This window comes from Pogoniulus pusillus, chromosome 2, assembly GCF_015220805.1.
Source record: "Pogoniulus pusillus isolate bPogPus1 chromosome 2, bPogPus1.pri, whole genome shotgun sequence".
Taxonomy (NCBI): domain Eukaryota; kingdom Metazoa; phylum Chordata; class Aves; order Piciformes; family Lybiidae; genus Pogoniulus; species Pogoniulus pusillus.
This window is the reverse complement of record NC_087265.1, coordinates 10,337,559-10,361,755: the sequence shown is the minus strand read 5'-3', so window position 1 is coordinate 10,361,755 and position 24,197 is coordinate 10,337,559. Positions and strand designations below refer to the sequence as shown.

At 37.9% G+C, this 24,197-nt stretch overlaps 1 protein-coding gene across 2 annotated transcripts in view; it reads right to left on the bottom strand.

Moving 5' to 3' along the window:
• Positions 1-1,270: 1,270 nt before the first annotated feature.
• ACTR3 (actin related protein 3) overlaps positions 1,271-24,197 on the bottom strand; it is a 31,673-nt gene continuing 8,746 nt past the window's right edge. For both annotated transcript variants that reach the window (XM_064156250.1, XM_064156259.1), the window contains exons 2-12: positions 15,522-15,577; positions 11,285-11,409; positions 10,703-10,813; positions 9,125-9,220; positions 8,536-8,643; positions 6,597-6,740; positions 5,741-5,914; positions 5,073-5,165; positions 4,503-4,628; positions 2,588-2,671; positions 1,271-2,195 (exon numbers count right to left, since the gene is read on the bottom strand). In XM_064156250.1, the coding sequence (XP_064012320.1) occupies positions 2,100-2,195; positions 2,588-2,671; positions 4,503-4,628; positions 5,073-5,165; positions 5,741-5,914; positions 6,597-6,740; positions 8,536-8,643; positions 9,125-9,220; positions 10,703-10,813; positions 11,285-11,409; positions 15,522-15,577 (1,213 nt within the window). In that variant the 3' untranslated portion in view covers positions 1,271-2,099. The remainder of the gene's footprint in view (positions 2,196-2,587; positions 2,672-4,502; positions 4,629-5,072; positions 5,166-5,740; positions 5,915-6,596; positions 6,741-8,535; positions 8,644-9,124; positions 9,221-10,702; positions 10,814-11,284; positions 11,410-15,521; positions 15,578-24,197) is intronic.

Sequence of the window (24,197 nt, the reverse complement as noted above, 5' to 3'; positions counted from 1 at the left end):
TGAACATGACAGCAGAAGGAAATAATGGCACATGTTCAGTCTGGGTTCCTAAAGCACAGTTATTGTACATCTAGGGCTAGCTGCTGTACAACTTTCAGCTAATACAAACGAGGCTCATCCCTCAGCTAAGAGAGTTATCTCCACCCCTACCCATTCCGTGTGTCTCTGCACATAATCCTAAAGCTCTACATGTGGCTGTTGAGTGCCAGAAGCATTTCATCACGATGCTACGCATTTATGCTTCAAGAATTACTGAGGTTTTAATGTGTTTTTCTTTAAAGATACTACTTTCTGGAGGGGAAAAAACACACAACCTTGCCTTATCTTTGGGCTGTTGCAGTGTACCAAAAAATTCAGTCACTAGAGCATGATGCAGCTACAGAACCAGAGGACTGTTAGAAAAGCACAGCTTAAATGAACATCTTTATTTTGCACACATTTGCCTATTGGTCTTTCTTACCACAGTCAGCAGTTATGACTCAGTCACTCTTTGAAAAACTCTAGAATCTATACCTTCAATAGGGAGACTTTAATAATCAGAGTTTTGTGATACAATTATTTAACATTTTCTTGTTTGTGCCAAGGTTCTGTTTGATTCTAGCATGTGAAGCTTTATAACGTCTACTGTAAAAATGCATTCCCATATTTATCCTTGTTCTGGAGTCTCATTCATCATGTTTTGAATCAACTGACTTCAAAGCCCAGGCAACTGAAAAATTTCTCTGACAAAAACATCTGAGGCATCTTTAGATCTCAGAAGGAATCAAGAGATCTCCCTCTTGTGGTCTCCTACATAAACAACCTTAACTACATTTGTCTAACGAAGAGTTTTCTTTCGTCAGTAAACAGAAATTGTAAATCATTCCATCCAACACATGAAGCATTCTTCCTAGAAAGAATGAGAAAGAGATTGTTTTCATTTTATTTTTTATCTACATGGTATTTTCTTGCAGAAAAACCACAGAGACTGAAAATGCAGTGTTGTCTCCTGTATACCGTCACTTGAGAGAGCGTGGGGGAGAAAAGAGTTACAGAACAAAGTAGATGAACAAACCTAACAACAGGGGAGGTGTCAGGTTTGCATAGGTAAGTGCTATCTAGATGAACACATAAACCGCAGTTCTAAGTTGCTCACACTTCAGTTTACACAATGCACACAATGACCTCTACCTCACAGACCGACCTTACTGTTCAAAAACCACAGCGGATACGTAGGAACCCATGCTCACAAACTTCCCACGGAATGAGATTAACAAGTCTGACACAAACATAAAAAGAAATTTTGTGCCTTTATTGGAATGGTGTTAGGCTTTAAATACACCAATTTTGATAACCTGATTATTTGGTTTAATTAGAAATGACACTACAGAACTGCAATACTGGTCCAACAGTCTTGTCTTTACTTTTTTTTTTCCTTTCCTTTTTCTTTTAAAGCAAGAGATAGTATGAAAATGCACCAAGTAATCAGAAAGCACTAGCAGGCATCGGTTAATCCAAGATACTAGCTTCTTAGTTCCAAAAGCACTCGCATTGGATGGAACCCAGGATTTAGACTGGTCATGATTTGCAAGAAGTAGTTGCATGAGTCATGACTTTTTTCTTTTTCAATTTACTTTCAAGTTGGTCACTGGCAAATGTCTTCTTTTTTTTTTTTTGTCAAATATTACAGTTTAATTCATATTTTTCCTCAAAGTATAAAAAAGTATGAAATATAAACAAGCTCCTGCGCTGCACCCGTGAAAGGGTACAACGGAAGCATTAGAGAGCTGACTATCTACACACCATCAAATCCCATCAAATCTTGGATAATCCATTAATATACAAAATATCAGGGCACAGAAAGAACTAAAATCCACTTTTTTTTTGTTTGTTTTGTTACGCACAGGTTCAAATAATCAATCTAAAGAAAAAAAAAACGTGATCATTTTGGCTTTCCACTACATCCGCATGTTGAGACACTTATTAAAATAATCCTGCTTGTGTTTGGTCTTTTTCTTATTGTCAAGTCATGTTATCTTAATACCAGCCATCAGACAAACAAGTAATCAGAAAGACTCCTCCTCCCCATCTCCCTATCCCTGACCCCTCCGAGGTCAGCTCTAAGACATGACTCCGAACACAGGGTTGTGACGACAGATGCTAGGACCAATCTCTTCATAGTCTTTTTTGGTATGGCATACTTGGTAGAATTCAGGCTGTAAAAGGAAGGAGGAAAACGGAAGTTATTCCTTGCTAGGTACACCTCATTGTAACAATATTGACATTTATACAGCAAATTGACCAACCAAAACAAAACAAAAACATGATGAACAAATAAAGGCAAGTTGGAAGTCCTGAAAGGAGCAGTATATCACACAAGGCTAAGATATTTTGCACTATTTAGCAACTCACACAAAGTTGTAATTCAGCTTTCATTTCCCTTTTCAAATCTTTAATGCTAAAACTTCAAGGGGGACAGAGAGGGTCTATTTGCTACCCACAGCCAATTTGAAATCCCATCACTGCATTTGGCATGAGCCGGAGGAGATGAAATCCCAAAACATAGCCAAAACGACTGAAAACACCCTCAGCCTTCTGGCTGACTTACTGTGGAAGCCAGCATCGATCCTCCAAACCAAACAGCGTATCTTTGCATATGGTGTGTAATGACTTGTACATCGATGGGCTTAGGCTATGAAAAGGAAGAAAAAGGAATCATTAGAAGTCACTTTTGCTGGTAAAAAATAGTCCTTCTACAAAGGAGTGTCTATTTCAAGCTTACTTTTCACAAATTAGTATTTTCTTAAGTGCTGGGTATGTAAATTTATAATTATAGCATCAGACTGGCTATTGAACACTCCAGACTAAGAAATAGCTCTTGCTTGTAAATTGCCAGTTGCCTGCTTTACCAGGCTTGTAAGATACTTTTATTCAGATCAATTTTCTCCCAAGTGCCCCACTACTGTGTTCTGTTCTAATTATCCACATTCTTTTTCCTGATTAATTTCTTGAGGCACTGTTCATTTATGCAGTTCTAAGAACAGATCCACACTACTTGGCCCTTACCAAAAGAAAAAAAAACAACCACCACAAAACACTTTAGAAAGCTAACTTGTAAGTTTAATGAACAAATCCAAGCAATTTGAAAGAGCACCTAAAGATCACTGGTAATAGGTGCAATATTCATAGAATCATAGAATCAGTCATGGTTGGAAGGAACCACAAGGATCATCTAGTTCCAACTCCCCTGCCATGGGACACATCTTATATCAGTTTAGCATCTCACCTGAAAATTTAGCATCTCAAGACAGTAATTCCATCAGAAGTAGTTATTCATGGTTTATCCAGCTGAAACTCAGAAAGCTCCAAGGACAGAGACTGCACAGCCTCTCTGAGTGCTGGTTGCAATGCCTGATTATCTCCACAATGAATAAACTTCTCCTTTTATCCAAGCTGAATCTTTTTTGTTTCAATTTATACCTGTGGCCTCTCATGCACCCACCACTCACCACCATCAGGTGTTTCTTTCTAATCTTCCCACATATATCATCAAGGAGCAGCTAGCAGGTGTCCCAAAGCCTTCTCTTCTCTTAAGAAGCCAGTTCACTCAGCCTTTCTTCAAGGACAAGTGCTCCAGCACTCCAACTACTCTGGTGGCTCAACAATGAGCTTATTCTATCTCTCTTATTAAATTCAATAGGAATTGCAACTGATGGATAAACACCAAGAACAAAAAAATGCTGGGAGTTGCCCATCTTCCTTTACAAAGCAGGCAGAAGTCCCATTCTTTCGTTAGATGAGACTGATTCACTCAATTAATAATGGACAGGCAGCACAAGTGCATGCCTGTAGAAACAGTACTGTAGCTTCCTACAATGAAAGGATTATGCAAGTATTTCCCAATACCAGTCTAGGATTCACTATAATATGCCAAACTCTGAAAACCTTCTGTAAGAACTGTAAGCGAGAATAAAGACATTTCCGCAAACAAGAGCATCACTCCAGTACATTCCAGAGAAGGGCCATGAGGCTGGTGCACCTCTCCTACAGAGACAAACTGAGAGAGCTAGGGCTGTTCAGTCTGGAGAAGAGAAGGCTCCGAGGAGACCTTATTGTGGCCTTTCAGTATCCGAAGAGGGCCTACAAGAAAGCTGGTGGCATACTTTAGGATGTTAGGTAATGACAGTACTAGAGGGAATGGATCCAGGCTAGAGGACAGTAGATTCAGATTGGATGTCAGAAAGAAGTTCTTCGCCATGAGGGTGATGAGACACTGGAATAGGCTGCCCAGGGAGGTGGTGAAAGCCCCACGCCTGAAATTTTTAAGGCCAGGCTGGATGGGGCTCTGAGCAGCCTGGTCTAGTGTGAGGTGTCCCTTTCCATGGCATGAAGGTTGAAACAGGATGATCTTTGAGGTCTTTTTCAATGCTGACAACTTTGTGACTCCATGATTGTTTTGGCATGTTCCAGGTATAGAAGGGAGGGAAAGATGCTTACTAAACACATCAGGTGCAAGAACTAACCTTCAGTCTGCCACCACTAAGTTCTTCACTAAGTTTCAGTCTGGCATCAACAGTCCTTTTCAAGTCTCGCTGTAAACGACGACCAAAGTCCCTGAACATGGTTGAGCCTCCAGAGAGGACAATATTCTGTTGTGAGTAACAAAAATCATTAACTGCTTCTGAAAACGTAAGTCCCCAACTTTATCCAATTTTAGATACTAAATATAGTTTTTAGAACTACAGTTAGCAAGTATGCTTTTAAAGTTTAAATTATCTAACACTTAAGCATGACAGAATATGAATGCACTTAGAGGCTGTCATGTGAGAATTGCCTGTGCTTTAAAACTGATTTATGTCTTAGTACATCTCACTTTTTTCACTCAGTGAAAAAAAGGTTGAATCATGAAACATCACATCCGAAAAAGTCCAGTTGAAGAGCATAAAGCTTGCTGCACCTTGGAGTCATTTCTAGAAAAGGGTTCCTTTAGTTGCTGGATGGGTTTTAAATAGAGTTTCAAACAGCTAATTCAATATAAAGCACAATCCTTCTGAAATAAGTACTTAAAAAAAACAGTCATAATCACTACTGACCTTATACAAAGGACGTCTAACATCAATGGGACAATTCTGAATAACTTCATCTACTACTTCTGAGATAGGTTGTGTAAAGTCAGGATTAGCAAACTACAATCAAGAATAAAATCCAGATGAGTCAATGTGTAGGATCACATACTGCAAAGGGAAGGGGATAAAACAGGAAAAAACCCTATCCAGTTATACAAGAGACACCAGGAAAACTAATAATGGAAATAATTCTGTTAGCTCTTTATGCTGCCACTTATACAAGAGTTGAAAGAACAGCAAGCCTACATCATCCATTCTGCCAGCTCCTCTCTTACATAGCTTTTATCAGCCATAACAGGTCAAAGGATACTGGCCCTTCTCAGATACTGAGCACCAGAGCAAAACTGTGCAACATGAAAAAAGCTGCAAGAGAAGAACACAGGAGGACTGGGGGTGTGGGGGGTGTGGTGTGGAAAAAGCTTTATTCCATTCTAATTGTTCTCAACATTGGAAGAGGGACTGAGCTTATAAAGGCAAGAAGGCAGAACATTTAGAAACTTGACTTTTCAGACATGGCACAATGCACCAAGCCATGAACACTCTATTAAAAATTGCAAGATTAAGATATTTACTTACTACATTGTTTACTAAATGACACCTAGATCAAAAAGCATGGACAATTCACATCAGCTTACCTCAGGATGGAAGAAAATCTCTGGCCCCAGGAATCTCTCATAGCCAACATCAATGGTAAACTCTTTCTTTGAGATAGCATTAATTCCAGTATACTGCTTAATCCACTTTGTACCATCTGTGTCATACTTGTTAAATTCTTTTACTAAGTCAGGGCAAACATAACTAAAGCGTTCCTGAAAATTAATATGTACAGTTAGAAATATCTTCTTAGGTGTAGCAGAGAAGATACTATGAACTTTAAAATGAAAGTGTAGTAATTTAAAAGTTTTAGACTGGCAAATAGAGAGGGGGCCTCGAAAATGGCTGAGCTGACATTTACTGTATCCAGTCAGGTAATAGCATTGCTACTACGAATCATTCCTGTGCAGCGCTGAAAGCAGCACATCGTGCTGAGCTAAATTACTTCTATTTTTCCTCTAAACTTCTGTGATTGTGATAAATGAGTTCTAAAGTATATTGAAGAATTGGCATAGAAACAAGGTTTAAGTGTACTTTAAGCTGCATATCTTTGTACTACAAAAAAAAGAACATATCAACATTCAGAAAGAAGTAATTACAGCTCTTTATGTTCCACCAAGAACATTTCCTACTGTGTGTTAGGATAATAATAAGGGAAGGGAGGTGAAAGAGGAGACTACAGGTGAAAAGTGAAATTCTAGGCCTGACTGAGTACAACCCAAGTGTATACCTTAAGTCCAAGATATTTCATGTTATTATGTCATTTAGACACTCCTACACGATTTAGAAACAGAGCCCTATTACTTGGAGGGACAATGATTTTAAGAGATGATCACACTTTAAAAATAGATACCAAATTACCCAAAATAACCTTCATGCCTGCAACGTTCACATTACCTTCACTGCTTTAGCTGTTTCCAAGGATTGTTCAGGAGGAATTCCTACTTCTCGCTCCCTCAGCAGCTGCTGAATGAAGTATGTGATATCACGCCCAGCGATTGGAATGTGTTTGATACAGCTGCCGATGACATAGCCTTCAGCCTGTAAATAAAATTGAGAGAAAGAGACTGACAAACAAAACTCAGGAGGGAAAGACACAGAATGCAAACTAACTGCAACTGTGATACTGAAGCCCTCTAAGACCAGCTAATTTAATTACCAGAAATGCAATTTTTCAGGAGCTTTATTTTACTTGCAAAGTGTTTGCATTGGTTCATAATTCTTACAAGGTTAGGAGGAACAGAAAGGTCACCAGTATAGAAGGCAGACAAATAGCTATACTCACTATTCCTTGGCCTTTATTTTCTCTTCAAAATGAGGTTACTCTAACCAAAAAGGTCAAGGAACCTTGTATCATGAAATATTATTTTAGAATAAATGATGTGGCTCTGCAATCACAGCCACTGAGGCAAGGCGTTACAATCCACATGAACCAAAATTAATTTTCTGAAAGCAGGGAGAAAATGCATCATTTCAGCACAGTAATTGAGACTGCTTAGAACATCAGACTGGGCCACACTCATCCATCTGTCTACCATTGTAAATCATACTTGTCCCAAGGGCCAGTTATCAGGGTATTAAAAATATCTGGTCTAAATGCAGAAGCAATCGCTCAGGACTGGCCTTCAACCTCACCAGACCTGCTACATCCAAACAGATGAATCCAGACATCACACTTAGATTAAATGTTTGAAACTTCCTATATATACACATCTCACATGCCTATAAAAAAAGTTATCTCAAACACAGAAAATAGTAATGTAATAAAAAGTGTACCACTGCTGCTAACTTCACTAGATATAAGTGGTTAATTCCTCTTTATTATAGAAGTGTTATTAATTGCTGTCGATTTGTTCAACATGTTCACAAATTCCAGAAAAACAAATGCCATTTTGGATGAACAGTCTGAACAGAGATTTAGCCACTACATTCTGCCAAGATTCAGAAGAAACAGTTACATTAGAGCATCTGCTTGACCAGCACCAATGGTATTTGGTATAACAAATCATTTTTAAATTGAATTTACTGTGGCATGAAAAAAAATCCTTGTATAGATTTTAATCTTTAAAAGTGCAATCTAACTTCATTTTGAAAAGGATGTGTCTGGTGTGCAGGCATGCATTTAACTTTCCAAGGAAAGATGGGCAGACATACTGTCAGCTACTTGAAATAGAATAACACTATTCAATACTCCAATTATAGAATTCCAAGTATGTAGCTTTGTAAAAGGAAATACATACCTACAGCAAAACCAATTGGACACTTAAGAAGCTGCAGCTGTAAAGGTTAATTATTTACTGAAACATCATGCTAGTTTTGCTTTTAGCAACTTGATATATTGGAACAGATACTGAACATTAATTAACCTTTGGGGCTGTGGGTTTTTTCAATCAGGTAGGAACTCTTTGCTAGAACTGCTGATGCATGACACTGGGTAACAGATGAAGAAAAACTGAAACACTACATCTGCCCTCAAACAGGTTGTATGATTTCTATTTTATATGCAAATTGACTGAAGTAAACAAGAAGTTTTCAAACTTTCTGGACTGATTAAGATTATATTCACTCTTATGAGCAAAACAAACTGGAAATATCAATTTCATTGATCACTTACCATGGCCTTGGCAAATCATCTTCTAAAGTAAGTCACTAAAAAGAGAACGCGTCCTAACAGACTCAGTGTACAGAGTTCTTTCAGAGATTGTGCACTACAAACCAAACAAAACCCCACACCTACAACCCTGGAAATTATCTGCCTAATTCTAAACTTCAGAGAAGTTACAGAACAAACTGCTCTCCAGTGAAATGTTCTCTATAGTTTTTGAAGCATACTTACCACAGGAATAACATGAGTGACACCATCACCACTGTCTATGACTGTGCCAGTCAGTGTTCGTTCTCCTACTTGTCTTGACGTCCAAGATGCAGCTAAGGCAAGGACAGCCTGGTAAAACAACACACACAAAAAACAAATCTTAATGAAAGCACTGCATTGCTGATCCCACTTTCCAACACCCCTCCCTACAACACCCAGACTGACATCCACACAGTGACTTACAGCACGGAAAGAGAGGCTGCATAAATGCAGGGTTTGACTCCTGCTTGATGTTTTCCTTAGGCACGTTCAGACATCTTTTTGCTACTTCCTATTAGCCCAAGAATTGAACCACTCTCAATACCATCAATTATGCTGTGGCTTGTTGGATTTTTTTTTTAATGACACAACAGATACTGTACTGCTTAGAGGCCACCTTCCATACAGGTAGCTAGCTAACAGATCACAAAATGAATGCAGATCAAGGATGTGCTGGTGAAACTGGAAGTACATAAAAGTATTGCAACACAACTGGTAGTTTTCATAATGAAACTGGCTTTAGTTCAAGCAGAAATACTTTAGCTCTAACTTCTAGCAGTCCTGCACTTACCTGAACAGCAATATATAGCCCTGGAACATTGAAAGACTCGAACATGATTTCAGCAGTATATTCTCTATTTTCTGGTGTATTTAAAGGAGGCTCAGTCTGTGAGACAAAAGAAACCCCAAGTTTCACTTACATTGGATCAAACACTTTAAAAAGAAAAAACCATCAAACCTTAATTTTGAAAGATGAGTCATTCATGAACAATAGGATGTAAAAATACTCACATGTGAAGAGTGCTTTTAAAGGCAATGGTGGGGTTAAGAAAAATCTAGAAACTCTTCTGATAATAACAGAATTTACATAGATTGTATTGTAAAAATGTGATGATTTGAGTGAAAAATAAAAGAACAGAAGCTGAACAAAAACTTTATAGTAATTACTGCTTAACAATTTACATCAAAGACCCCATCTGTGTGTGGGTTAGCTCATTACTACTTGTTAACTTCACTTGAAAGAATCAAAGGCTATCGATCTAAATGAGCCAAAAGACACAGACTTTAGCATGCTTCAAGAATCCAACTATTTTCAAAATTCCTCAGTGATTTATTAAAGAAAAAAAGCTGTCTCTCTTCAGAAGGCAATCACTATAAAACAAATTGATATGATCAGCTGCAGACATGATAGCATGCTATGATTTTCATTAAAATTCTTAACACCTAGTATTGTCTCTCCTCTGAATGAGCATTTTGGATAATGCTACAGAATATTTAACAAAAGAAAAATAAAATAAAGCAGTCCCTCATTGCATCAACTATGCAATAGAAGGGTTAGAAGAGGATAAAGCCAGACACGAAAATGATAGGACAAGGTCCCATGGAGACAAACTGCAACAGAGAAATCCTAAGTAGCCCAAAAAAGAAAAAAAAGTAATGTGGGGTGATCAAATATTAGAAAAATGAGTTTGGAGTTATGGCACCTTAATCATTGGAGACATTCAAAGCTTGGCTGGATGCAGCCTTAAGCAAATGAACCCAATTAGATCTGCTGCAAGACGATGGTTGCATTACTTATTCTTTAACGAACACCTCTAATTCCAAACTTGCTCTATAAATATCATACTAAAATTATCTATTTCAATGGTCTTACCTAAAATACTAAAGAATAGCAAATACTTTAGAGTAACAGTGACTTTAATTCGTATCTAATCTGCTCAAACTTAAGAATCAAGCCTTCTGATTTCACTAAAGAAACAAAGCCACATAAAAAAAATCCAAACTCATACCATCCAGGTGGCAGTATTGTAAAACCAAAATGAGCACAGGAAGTCTTTCACCTCAAAAGATGTAAATTTGGTGACTGAATTCAGTGCATAAATAACAGGAGGGCAAAAAAACGTTATAAAAGAGAGTTTGGAGGGAAACGAGAAGAGAAAAAAAAACAACTGTGGAGTTCAGACAGTGACACTTTCAGATAACTCAAGAACCTGGATAGGATAAGCTAGGTCACGAAAGTTCCAAGCAGCTTTTACTCACTTTAGTTACCAAGATGTGAACATGCCTATTTAAGAATTATAACACATACTAGCACAAGAATTCTCATTTATCATATGCAATTTCACAAGACAGACATGCTGGCACCTACCAAAAGAAAATAATGATCTTCAGGTTCTGCCCTTAGATACTTAAAAATTACTTGCTCCATAAACCTCTCCATCAAGTCCCAGTCTTCAACTATACCATGGCGGATGGGCCACTGTTGCAGAAGAAACCAACATATAAATTGAAACAACATTAAAGAAAAAAAAATGAAAGCCTGTGTTTTCAACCATACTAAAAGCATATGATCTATACATGCAAGAAACCTTGCACTAGATTTCCCCTCCTGCTGTTTGATACTTATTCAAAATTCAGACTCCAGCCCTGTATCCCGACTCTTGACGTTGCTGATGGAAGATGCCAAGGAACATGAAAGCACATGGTATTTTTGCTTAACTTTCCCAGTCTCTCTTCACTTCAAAAGGACTCTATATTGACATACTGTGTTGCAAATTCCCACAGGCTCCTGAATGTCAACAAAACCAATACCAAGCCTTATTTTCCGTTAAAACAGAGCTATATGAAAACACGATTAAAGCTAACCAAACCAGCATTCTCAGAAGCAGCTTACTGCAGAGCTGATACTCTGTAAAGAGCACTGGAAAATTTTAAATGCTTCTTTTAATACCTTGGTTGCATAAGTTGGTTTTTCTATTGCTTCATCCCCGATAAAGAAGTCTAAATCATCGACACCTTTCAAAACCCTCCTTTGTGCTTGATCGACCACTTTTGCCGATTCTTTGATAGCAATACCTGTAACAGAGAGCAAACAATACTGCAGATTACATATCATATGCCAAAAAAAGAAAATTCCAACATTTGAAAACAGAAACTCACTCTAATTGTATCCATCCTTTGTCTCAGGCATAAGCACAGCAAAGCTAAATAAAACAGGTATTTGGAATTCTAATTATAGGCAAACAGAATTAGGGTTTATAAAGTAACACAATACAGATCTAAATGCAGACTTAATTCTTAGGCACTCAACATGCATTCAGGGAGATAAAAATATAGAAAGAATTACTAAGACAGGGAATCCCTACTGCCCTCATTTTATTCAGCATTTCAGCACACTTATCTAGTAATAATGTTTCAGGTTTTTTTAAGAACGCAGTCACAGAAAGTTGTGTAAATAGCAAGAAAGAAAATATGTTGCCATTATATAAATGGATGTTTTCACTTGCACTGATTTGACTTCTGGACATATTATCACAGTGAGATATGGCATACAAGAAGGGATTGAACAGCAATTAACTAACAAAAAAAATTTGTGACAAGCAGCAGCAGAAGAAAACATAAGGCATACAGAAAAAGTAAACTGCAAAGAAATAGAAGTAGCATTTGTAGGACAGAAATTTGTATTGCCACATGGTACAGCTTTAGATACTTTAAAAGAGATTTCAAACTATGTTTAATTTCTCCCTTTAAATCATACTCTTATTGTTAAAAATAGGGCGAAGAATTTCATTTAACCAGGCTGTAACATTCTCCTTCACTTCAAGGAATAACTGGGAAAAGTTATGAGGTTTTCTCTTGGCAATTTATTCCTTCCAGGATAGTTATTCACCATAAATAAAGAAAAAAAGCTTTTAATGAGAAAATTCCTGGCTATGGCTAAACACAGAATCTTGGAAAGATGGATCAGTGATGTCACAGAGACAGAGATTTCTCTTTTTTCATCTTCTTTATAAGCCTCCTGGCTACCAGGGCTACAGTGCCAGCAAAAACTGCTGTATTTTTTCAAGTCTTACTAATTTCCTTAAACACTGTCTTTTACACAGATGAGGAAATTCATATATCTAAGCAGCATTATTATCAGCCTCAATTACTGAAAGGTTGGGAACCAAAAAGTCTTTCAAGGGCAGAATTATTTTGCCAATTCTCACCTTTACTAAGAAGTTCTGTTTGCTCACAACTAAATTAGGAAACATTAAAACAGCTGCTGCAGCCCCAAGCCCAGCAGACAGAGAGCTGCACAGCTACAGGGTCTGGAAGTCAATACCACACTGGGGTAAAGGACCACTAGTCACTGATGCTCCCCATCTTTCTCCCTTCTCTTTCCATTATGAGCAACAAAAGCAGTTTTTTTAGTTTCTCTGGCTGCACAGCTCTGTTGTGAAAGACTGAACAGAATAAAACAGAAGATATTTTGAGCTCTTCAGGAAGAAAACTGAATCATACTGCAACTTCTGTAGTTCACAGCAGAGCAGAGAGGAAGCAAAAGGCTGAAGGAAGTTGAATAGCAGGGAGGGTAGATAGGAAGCAGAAGCTGCAATAGTGGTGAGGATGTTGAAAGGCCAGCTACTTTGCTCCAAGTGAAAAGAAACTTGTCAAATATTTTTCAGGTCATCATTACAGAGCTCACACATTTGGGGAAGTTTTTCTGTACAGATGTATGTTATCTTCAAGAATTTCCAAGTAAAATACCATTGCTTGCCATGGGATTATAGGAACTTCTAAGTCAAAATGGTTTTGTCCTGTTATCAGACTAATAATACAGGATGCAAGGTCTCAGTATTTTGCTGACTTCAATGCTAGCCTGTCCAGTTCTGGTTTTGGCAGTCAGTTTCTGGTCAGAAATGAGACAGAAACAACCTGAATCAAGAAATTATCCTGAATCAAGAATTATCCTGAAAACAAATCTTGCTGAAACCAGAGCCAGTTTGCTGTGATGTCTGAAAATGGGCAGCATTCCAGTGAGAACTCAGACCATTTGCCTTTGGTTTGCCTGGCATAAGAATTAAAAGCTTCTGGAAAAACACGGAGGACATATTTGCATCAAATCAGTTTTTGTACTTAGCCACTATTCAAATATTTTTTTTTAGAGGTAAAGAAAGGCCCATCTAATATGTAAGCTATCATAAATAAACTGAAATAGAGGATAAATCAAGGGATCTACTGGGTAGTGAAGAGAAGTTGACTCCTATTTTAACATACAGCAGGAAAAAAAATAAGTGAACAAAAATCAAGCAAAAATTAATGAACTGAAAGATCTAAAAAGCATCCACGGAAGAAATCAGTGAACCCAAGCTTCTTCACAAATTGCCCCAATATAATCTCATTTACTTCACTTTTTCAGCAAGCATTTATCATCTCCACAGAAGCGTATTCAGAATTAAATCAAGACCATAAGGAGATAAACATTTCTTAACAGTAAGATAAGCAGCAAGTGAACAAGGCAGAAGGAATGGTTCTCAAACCTGTCTAACAGCAAACATTTTCTAGAGAATCAAATTGATAAAATGCAATCACCATTGCTGGCAGTCAAAGGAGAAACCAAACCCTTTCTCCACTGGGGAGAATATTAAGGAAATTAAAGACATCAAAGTACTTTGAAAAGATCCAGATTTTATTTTGAATCTAGGTGCTGCTCTACACTGTTTCTAATGTGGACACCACTGCTATTTCATGTGAGGAGAGAACAGTGTAAAACGATGCTGTCAGTATAATTATCTAACTTGGATTAGAGTACAAATGAGAAAAATGCCTTTTTCATTAAGAGAAAAGCAGTCAAGGACTATTTCAGCTGTAAGAGCATCTAGACTGGAGCCTTTTTTATAAATTACATCACACTGTATCAAAAAGCTGTCAAAAAATCCCATTTCTCTCCTTTCTCTTCTACTTTAATAGCATCCCTATTGTATAAATTTCTCTGCTTAATGATCTGACAGGTCATTTCATTCCCAGAATTTGTTGGAAGTGTCATGACAGCTTTTTTTTTTCTGGAACAAGAAAGTAATTTTACAATTAAATAAAACAAACCTAAAGACAAAAAAAAAGTGAACTATTTATTTCAAATTCAATAATCATTTGTTCAGTTTTAAAGACTGCTATGAAGAATCACAATCAATGTAGTTTTTTTCCAAGGGTTAAGTAACTCCTTTAATCTAATGTTAAAAGCAGTTTGTGTGTGATAAAATAGTGGAGTATATTTTATATGCCACTTTGATAAACCAAGCTAATTTGGAAAAACAAACATATTTAGAAGTATATATCAGAACCAGTAGAGAAGAGATCGAAAGGATTCTCTCATTGGTATAACAGAAGAAGGCATTAAGGGAATTAATCTCAGCATTCCATGAAAATTGCTTTTCTGAAGGATGTTTCCTAGAAAAACTAATAAAAAGCTCGAAGTACCAAGCTCCATGTTGCTGTGACTGCACTTATGTATTATTAGTTCAAGCTCTTTTCCTGTTGCATTTACAAGGAAAACTGGGTGTACTAATTATTCCTTTTTACCAGGATGTAATATGTGATTACTTTGGCACAGATGAACAATGACAAAATGCCAAGTGGTGTAAGAGGTCGAAAGGTGAAGCATTTCAAAGAGGAAGCTGACTGAGTTACACTCCCTAGAACAGAGCTGTATCATTTCAAGTGAGAAGACAGGGAGCAAATAAATAAGCAATTTCACATGTGGAAAAAAAATAATAGGTTTATTATTCTATTTGCAAAACAGAGTAAATTAAGATAGCTGCAATACCAAAAAGTATCTGGCAAGCAAAGACATTAAACCATCCAATCTTCCACCCCCCGTCAGAATTAACTTCTCTTTTACCTGATGAATTATTAACAGAGGAAGAACCTTCTAAAACAAAAAGAGTAAATACAGCCATGCTGCTGTATTTTAATGTGATTCTGATTCTGATGTCCAACAAATTGACTTCAAATATTAGTATACTATTTTAATGAATATAACTTCGTAAGCTGAGCATCCACAGCAAAACAGAGCAGAGCCATGCTACCACTCTGTGGCATCTCTCATGAGGTCTTCCCAAATCACTCATTTTTAACTGCCCTTTTTACATAACATTTTACAGAAATTAAGTAACTGCAACAGTCATACACAAGTACTAAATACTTACATGAAGGAATAATGAACTGGGGTTCAGTATTACCGGCATATCCGAGCTTCGTATACCTATTGAGGAAAAAAAAGTTACAGTATTGAGTACCACAAATACCAAAAACACCTCCTTTTTTTTCTCATTAAGGTATCCCTCTGCCCATACCAAAAAGACCAACTGACTTCCCTTTTAAAAAAACTCAAGCAAACAAACAAAAACTGCAAACAAAATAAATTAATAATCAGACAAAAAACCCCACCAAACAAATGCTCTACAACAAATCAAACATCACTGCAAACTTCTGGAGTAAAATTTTACTGGTGTAGAACACAAAGCAATTAAATTTATCAACACTTGAGAGCACGGCAGGGGGGTTGGAACTAGAGGATCTTTGTGGTCCCTTCCAACCCTGACTGATTCTATAATTCAGCATCAGAGTAGTTCTTTCCTGCTCATCAGTCAACATTTATATACAAATATTTTCATATAATACATGTTAGTGGTAGAAATGTTTTAGTAACTGCTGACTCTAGAGGAAAAAAATCCCTTGCCCATGGACTGACAGATGGGCATGTGCTTAGGTTGGACATTGTTATGTCGCAAGCAGTTCCCAACATGTACTGTAATAGGTGGCAAATACTGACAGCTGATACTGACAGTGGTAACAAAAGAAATTCATCTTTGAAATATGTCTAATGAGACTAAGGAAAGCAAGAGGAAGAGAACTACACGCTTTCACCCATCCAACTTCCAGAAAGTGCTGTGGCTATATACATCACTGTCATTATGTAACGAAACTTAAGAAATAACCCATGAAACCATGAAAAATAATTACAAAACTCAGTACCAGAACCATCCAGCTGCTACAGATGTTGTTACATTAACTTAACAGCACAGGCAAATCTTGTAACATGCCAATTAAAATGCATGCATTTTAATTCAAGAGTTTCAGCCTACACACAGGCTTCTAACACAGATGAGACCAAGTTCTCACTTTCTTTACATGGCCAGACAGCTGCACTGAGTTAGCACTGCCAGCAAAAGCACCAAACTCTGTAGTAGCACCTCTACAATCTTCAGCACTCAGATATAAATCTGTGAGTTCTTGGGCAGTATAAGGCGGCACTGCATTCATAAACTTAAGTCAATAATGCAGCAAACACCTGGCAACAAATACCGTGAGATAGTTGCTTTCACAGGCCAGAAGAGGATGCTCCAGCAAGAGGCTTTGCTGTGATGATGCTACTGACCTAGCAGCTCACAACGTGCTCATGTCCTCTAAGACACAATCTCTATCACTGACATTAATTGCTCACATCAGTGCTGGGCCAAGAGAAGGGTTATCTCCAGAGGCCCCTTCCAACCCCTAACATCCTGTGATCCTGCATCCTCAAAAGGAAGGTGTATTTCCCTCTAAACAACAACGTGGTTAGCACATGACCTCATCTAGTACTGAAAATGCTTTGCAGTAGAAGTATTTCTGGGGCTATAAACCTGATCTTGTCCATAATACACTATAACAGTTGGGAGTAACAATGCAAAAAACCTTGACTCCATATGGACTGCAGGCACATTCACTGAAAAAAGCAAGCCCCACATGCAAAACAAGATACACAATGGCAGGAAAAAAGCAAAGTAAGTGTCAAAAAGAAATTCACGTTTCCTGAAGAGATTAGCATTATGCAGTGTGTGTGCTTGTACCCAGAACATGCAAGGCAGTCTCTGGAAACTCAAGATACAAGGAGTTTTCTTCATTTGCTTCTTCTATAGTGCCTAAAATATCACAGCTCTCACAAACTGAGGCTTCTGTAACTTCCTACGCAAAACAGAACTGTTCACTGCACATATATTGTTTTAAAAGACTTCGAGTGACACAAAACTACTAAGAAAATCAGCAAATACTGACTCACTCTACCATCCCCTGCAAATCAGGACCTGTGGCACCTGAGATTCCACAGCTACATGAACACAGTAACTTTGGAGCCTGAGGCTACATAAACCTACAACTGGATCTGGTGCCTTAACAAGCAAAACTCTTAAAACTCGTTGATTATTAAACTCAGTACGTCACACAAACAAAAAGCTAAACTGTTACAGGCTGCATAGCTGCTTGTGGTGTGGGAGAGTGCCCAGCACACACACACCGCCAGCAGACTTAAAAACAGTCGAATGAAACGATGTGTTCTGCATAAAGAGACAGTATTCAGACAAAATCAGCACGTCTAAAAATACTATGGCCTACTAAGCAAGAAGTCTCCTGACTCAATAGAAGTTGTCACATTTTTAGACTCTCTCTTTTTTTTTTTTATTAAAGGAGGGGACACACACAGACAATCTTCATGGGTTCTGGTCTCTGCTGACTATTAAAGCATTATGTCAGCAAGACTTCAGTGCAAAGCTTCACGTCTCTAGTGTGCCAAAACTTCCTCACCACAATCTCCCCTCAGCACCAAGAATGCCATCACTGTTCATTCATGGGTCAGGGAAGAGACTCAATGGTAACTTCTGCTCCTCAGACCTGCCCTTCCAACCCCACGATCAGGATTTTTCAGATGGTGAGTGGCACTATAGGGCTCTGGACAGTCACTAGGGCTGCCAGGGTCTATGGCAAAACACATAATAAATAGTAGGCTTGATTTTCACAACATAGAGCTATACTTGAGTTAAAATAGGGGTTTAAAATGTGATAGATAAGACCAAAAAAAAAAATGTTGGGGAAAAAAAAAAATCACTGAGGTTGACAAAACTCTTTAGTTCTCCAAATGCATAGCCTACTAACTGTTTTTTTTTAAAACCAACTGTTGCAAAGAGGAGGCTTTATTTAGACTAATCAGACCTGTCCCACCACTGTTACTTGGTGGAAATACTTAAATCACATTTAAAAAAGGGCAAGCCAGATTTCATGTGGCTACAGTTTCCACAAGCAGTTCATATAGGGCAAAGTGTGCCTGACTAATGTATGATTCACAGGGCAATGAGGCACACCCGGTCTTCTTCAGAGCAGCTACCATTGCCACTACAGAAAAAAAATCCTGATATTAAAGAAATCATAAGGCACTTCCAATACTAGATCACAGTTTTCCAGTAAATTACAGATTGTCTTGCTTACTACTTAGCTCTGAAGAGCAGTAGAACTTTCCTGAATAAAGGCAGGCACATGTCATTTAATGAGACGTGGACTCAGCTCTCTCATATTGAATTTGGGGCAGTCAGCAAGAAGACAGCAAGGGACTATACAGATGAGAATAAAAGCATAAGTAGATTTCTATTAAAATCTGCAGCACAGAACTGATTTACAAAATCCCAAAGGTGAAAACCCAAATTCAACCTTGATCATTTCCTTTATTTCTCCAAATTCAGCAACCTGAAGTGTTTCAGTGGGCCTATATTAGCTAAGTAGAAAAAGGAGGGGGAAAGAAACAAATAAACTAAACGTGGTGAAAACGTTTGTTGGAAAAGGAGGCTGGATGAGGCACTTAGTGCCATGGTTTAGTTAATTAGAAGGATTAAGTGATAGGTTGGACTCAATGATCTTAGAGGTCTCTTCCAACATGGTTAATTCTGTGATAATCAATCTTCCAATTTACTTGGGAAGATAAGTTACCAAGTATCCAAAAGCAGTCCACAAAGTCTTGGTACGTGTCTATGTATATTGACACACCATGCAGACACACCCCCATACTACCTGTCCATACACATATATATGATGCTGATATGCCCCAGTGACTTTCTTGCAACCTCTTCTCCAAAAAGCAATGGATATCTATTACACACCACCCTTTGGTCTGTGCAGATAGATTTTGTTTGTCACATCTTTTTTTTAAATAGGAGACACTCATGCCACAAATGGAGTGAAGGTAGCTCCTTTTAAATAATTCTAAGTTCCTTTTACTAATCTACATCTCAATTATCAGTATCTTTAGAGTCACATCCATCTCAAAATTCACACCCTCACATTACAAAGTAGCTCTGTACTAATCTGTCTGACAGATTTCTGCAAGGGCAGCCAAAAAGCTCTCCACAATGTTCTCAATTGCACTGATGGGGTTTCTTGCATGTTATCTCGCCTACAAGAAAGGTTTCTGAAGCTATGTCACCTGAAGGTTATGCATGTATTAGTCATGCAGACAATTTTAAGGCCAAAAGGAAACAGCACTTGGGGTAAGAACTTTTAATGAGACTGTCATTAACATAACTTCCTTATGCAAACCACAAACCTTGACCACATACCTTCGCTCGACTTCTTTACTGTCCACCACAAAAGTCATTCTGTACATATTCTCCCAGGTTAAACACCCTAGCTCTAGCCAAACTGCAGTTTTAACAAGGGTGAAGAATGAAGGAACAACCACTTCATGGGCAATGCATTTCTGTAGCTGCTCAGAAGTACAAGAGAATTTAAGTGGCCCAACAACAAACTGGATCCTTGTCATTTTGCCAGCAGCAGCATGGAAAGACAGGAATTAGCCAGGTACAAGTCAAAAAGAGCTTCACAGTACAAATGTCACCTGATCTTCAACTTCTCTAGAGCAAATGCGAGTTACAGCCTAACCTTCAGATACTTCTAATGACCTTAACTAAAAGCAATTTCATGCATATGACTCTCAGGTTTTTTTTTGTTTGGGTTTGGTTTTTGGTGGTGGTGTTGTTTGGGGTTTTTGTTTTTAATGCATACACAAACAGGATTAAGGAATAAGATTTAACTCTCATGCTGGCCCACGGGAAAGATGTAATGCAACTTTAAAGACAGGACAGAAAAAAAGAACCACTTTCCTGTGGAGAGGGGAGTAATGGGAGCAAGAGCAACAAATCTGAAACTCTGGAAAGTAAAGACTAGGCTGAAGTCAAAATTGTCTTCCTCATTTACCTTCAAGGTGTGTAAAGTTAGAAAAGTTTTTATTGTTTCTGTGCATCTTGCTGCCTCTTCATGACAGTTCTGAATTAGTGCCCAACTTCTGAGAGCACAGCAGCTCTTCTGTGCAAGCTCTCACTCAAAATGCAGCACATGAATTACACTGTATCTTATCTTGCAGATGCAATGGGCTTCTCAAGTAACCTGTACAGTATACGTGGTTAGATTCTGTGTGCAAGTCCTCAGACTCTGCTTTGGTGTGTACCACAGCCTCTGCACTAAGCCCAGCACAGTCTCCAACTAAACACAGCTTTTCAAAGTCCTAAGCAGAATGTGTGCACAGGGTCATTCTCCAAGCAGGTCAGTGCTGGGATTAGGCTTTATACAAAGTTAAACTGCATTTATTCTTAAAAGTAAGGTGATGCCATCTTTTTGCCAGGTGCCACACTTGCTCAGGCAGCAGGAGATCCATACTCTGTATTTTCTTCTATCCAAACAGGTTCAGAGCAAATCTTGCATTTCCCATAAGAGCCTCTTGCAATTTTGCTTATAAACTCTTCTTCAGCAGGAGTGCTTTCAATTTCTTTCCTCAAATCATATGGAAAAGACTCCAAGAAATAAATACTGAAGACAGAAAGTAAGATGATTGCCCCAAAACCAGAACACACAAGTTTTGATCCCTACTCCCAAATCTACTTACCTAATTTATTCTGGATGATATAGGCATGGATATGGATAGGTAAGAGACATGTTAGGTACTTCCTGGAAGAAATTTGAAGTTTTTCAAGTGACATTGTGCTAACAGAAGTCAAAAATCACTACTACAGCATACTGTCCATTTAAAAGAAGTAGTATCAGATGAGCAGTTTAAAAGAAATATGCCCTAGTCATTTCTGAATGCCATACTGATACTCCTGATGCCCACAAGTTTCAGGCCTGGGAATCATTATTTGATTAAACTGTTTTCCTGCAGTTTGAAATCAGATGCCTGTGACCTGGAAATGTTAAAGGCACCCTGGCATTTCTGTTGTCCTGCTTAGAAAATTCCAATTTACATGTTCAAGTCCTGCACTGAGCACCCAAACATGCCAAGCTGGATTTTACTCCATAGCTTCCTGGAGCTCCTTCACAGATCTGGCCCAACAAATTCAACCTGAAAAGGGACTGCATAGGGCCATTTCTTTGGGTCAACCAAGAGGCAAGGAGAAACTCCAAACAGAGAGGTCTCAAATACATAAAACATGGGAGAGTGAAGAATCTTAACAAGCCCATTGTCTCTGCATGTGAACTTTCCTCATCACGACTTAAATCTAATCTCATAACCTCAACTTCCCTCAAGGTGCTACAGCAGTAAACTCTGCATACATACTGCTTTAACACCACCAATGGCCATTAGAATACTCGCAGGTGAATCTGCTTGCTGGAACAAGTTTGTGCAGATGTCCACCACCATAGCTTGACCCTTTTCTGCACAACAAATTTTACAGAGACACAGTTACAATAATTTCACAAAAGAATACTTCTCTTTAATATTTCAATTAATGACATTTCAAGCATCGTTATTTATTTAATAGTAATTTAAAAATGAGCATTATTTAAAGACTGGCCCAAGAAAAGAGATATAAAACAAACAAAAAAAAAATTTATTTTAGGATTCACAATTTTGTAACTTCTCAGCAGGCCACTGTGTGAAGGCAAGTAAGACAGAAAACTTAAGTTACATCTGCACTGAAGCACGCAGGCGTACACAGAGCCGCAAAATTTTTCACTGGGTAACTTACCTTAACTTTAGGAAAATTGTAATTCAGTGAGCAGGTCACTGAAGGCACTACAGAAAACCTCAGTAAGTGGGGAGATTCTAAGGAGAAGACATCAGAGGTACTATAGTTAAAAGAGCACGAAATAAATCAAAAGCAAAACCTCCCAAGTTTTCAAACAGAATGGAAAGACTGCTTTTCAATTCCCAGGTCCTTACAGATGGTCTGTCCAGCAAAGACTTCATCAAAAAGGGTTTAATAACCTTTCTTGTTTTAACTGGACAAATTCTACACAGAATTTAAACTGTTTTCTACAGTCTGGTGTGTTTTAGTAAAAAAATCTGCTTTTAAAATAAATGGAAATCTTCTCAAATACAGATGAGCCCCTAGACTTCATTTATAGAGCCTCTTGTTACTAAAATCCCTGCACAAGACTTTATGCTTTTATTTGTTGCTTTTCTTTATCATCCTTTTCACGGACACTGAAAAGCCTTGGAAGTACCTACTTTTAAATCACTATTAGGAGAAACAAAGCAAAAATGGTGGTGAAAGAGGACAGCCATTATGTCCCTTTTTTAAGAAGTCCCAGCTTTAGCAGCAGGTGCTAATTGGTTAAGTAGCAGCAGATCAGAAGTCCCTGAAGGAACTGATTTATTAGGAAAATAGGACTTGTGTTAGTTTACTATTTGTTCTCAAATGTTCTTGAGAAACCTCAAGATAGCAAAAGACTTTTAAGTAAGTTATGCTTTTCCTATCATTATATCTTTAGCTATTTATATATATATATATATATATATATCCTTTCACACATCACTAGTTGGCATTTTTAAATAGCAACTGCTTTTATGACGTTTTAAAACACTTGTTGATCAAAATGCTTTCAGTAATCAATTGCAAAAGCCAAAGAATTAGTTCTATAAATAGGAAAAAAAGCACACAAGATTAGAAGTGCTCTCAGATGAAAAACCTTGTGCATTGTAAATGAGACACGTAGAAGGATGGTAACATTGATAATTCCAAAGACAAAAGGACTCCTAGACACCAGAGACGTTACAAATCTGGCAATCTGCAACCCCGGCCTTGGAATTAACTGCATTAGTGTGAGGCTGAAATTATTTTCTTACAGTATTTCTCCTGAAAAATATCAGTCCACTTGAACAAGAACTTTCACCTTGACAATGAATACGTCTTGGCCACATACCATAGCTGTCACAGTAAAACAAACCATAAGCAGATTGAAGTTCTGTGCCACTTGAAAACTGAGCTGAAAAGCAGCTTGGAAGGTAAATGCTTTTTAAAAAACATTTATTTCCTAAATAGGAAAAAAGCCACCTCTAAAAAGGGTTAGCTTACAACTGTATCTTTGTCCAGAATATTCATTCAGTGCTGCTTTTTATCAGCAGCTACATATACAACCCAAAGCACAGATAAGAGTGTAATGCTTGCTAGTAAACCTAGTTAAAACGAGTAGCAAAACCCTAAAAAGGGTTAGCTTACAACTGTATCTTTGTCCAGAATATACATTCAGTGCTGCTTTTTATCAGCAGCTACATATACAACCCAAAGCACAGTCAGGAGTGTAATGCTTGCTAGTAAACCTAGTTAAAACGAGCAGCAAAACCCACAAAGTCACAGCCGCAAACGGCCAGATAAGAACACTCCAGGTGCATGACTAAGAGGAAGGTGGAAGCAAATGTAGCCTGTGCTACACAGCACTCGAGAGTAAATGCACTAAGTCTCCAGGTGAGAGTTTTTACACCAGTCTGAAGAATAGAAGGAGCTACCACATTGTGTTGCTTCTAATTTTACTAATACTTTGGAGAAGAAGAAAATCAACTTTCAAATTTGCTCTACGTTTACTTGCATCAAGGCTCAAAAAAAACCCCAAACACACAAAGCAGCCCCCACCAAATAACATCATTGATAACTTGAAAGCTTTCTCCTAGAAGTAAACCAGAAGATAAGATGTATTTATTACCACAAGACCCTACCTCACAATCGAGTCATGAAAAGCATCCAGGAAAACCAGCCTGTTGTGCTAGTTTGAAGCAAGCTAGAATGTTTTTAAGACTGAGAAAACCAAAG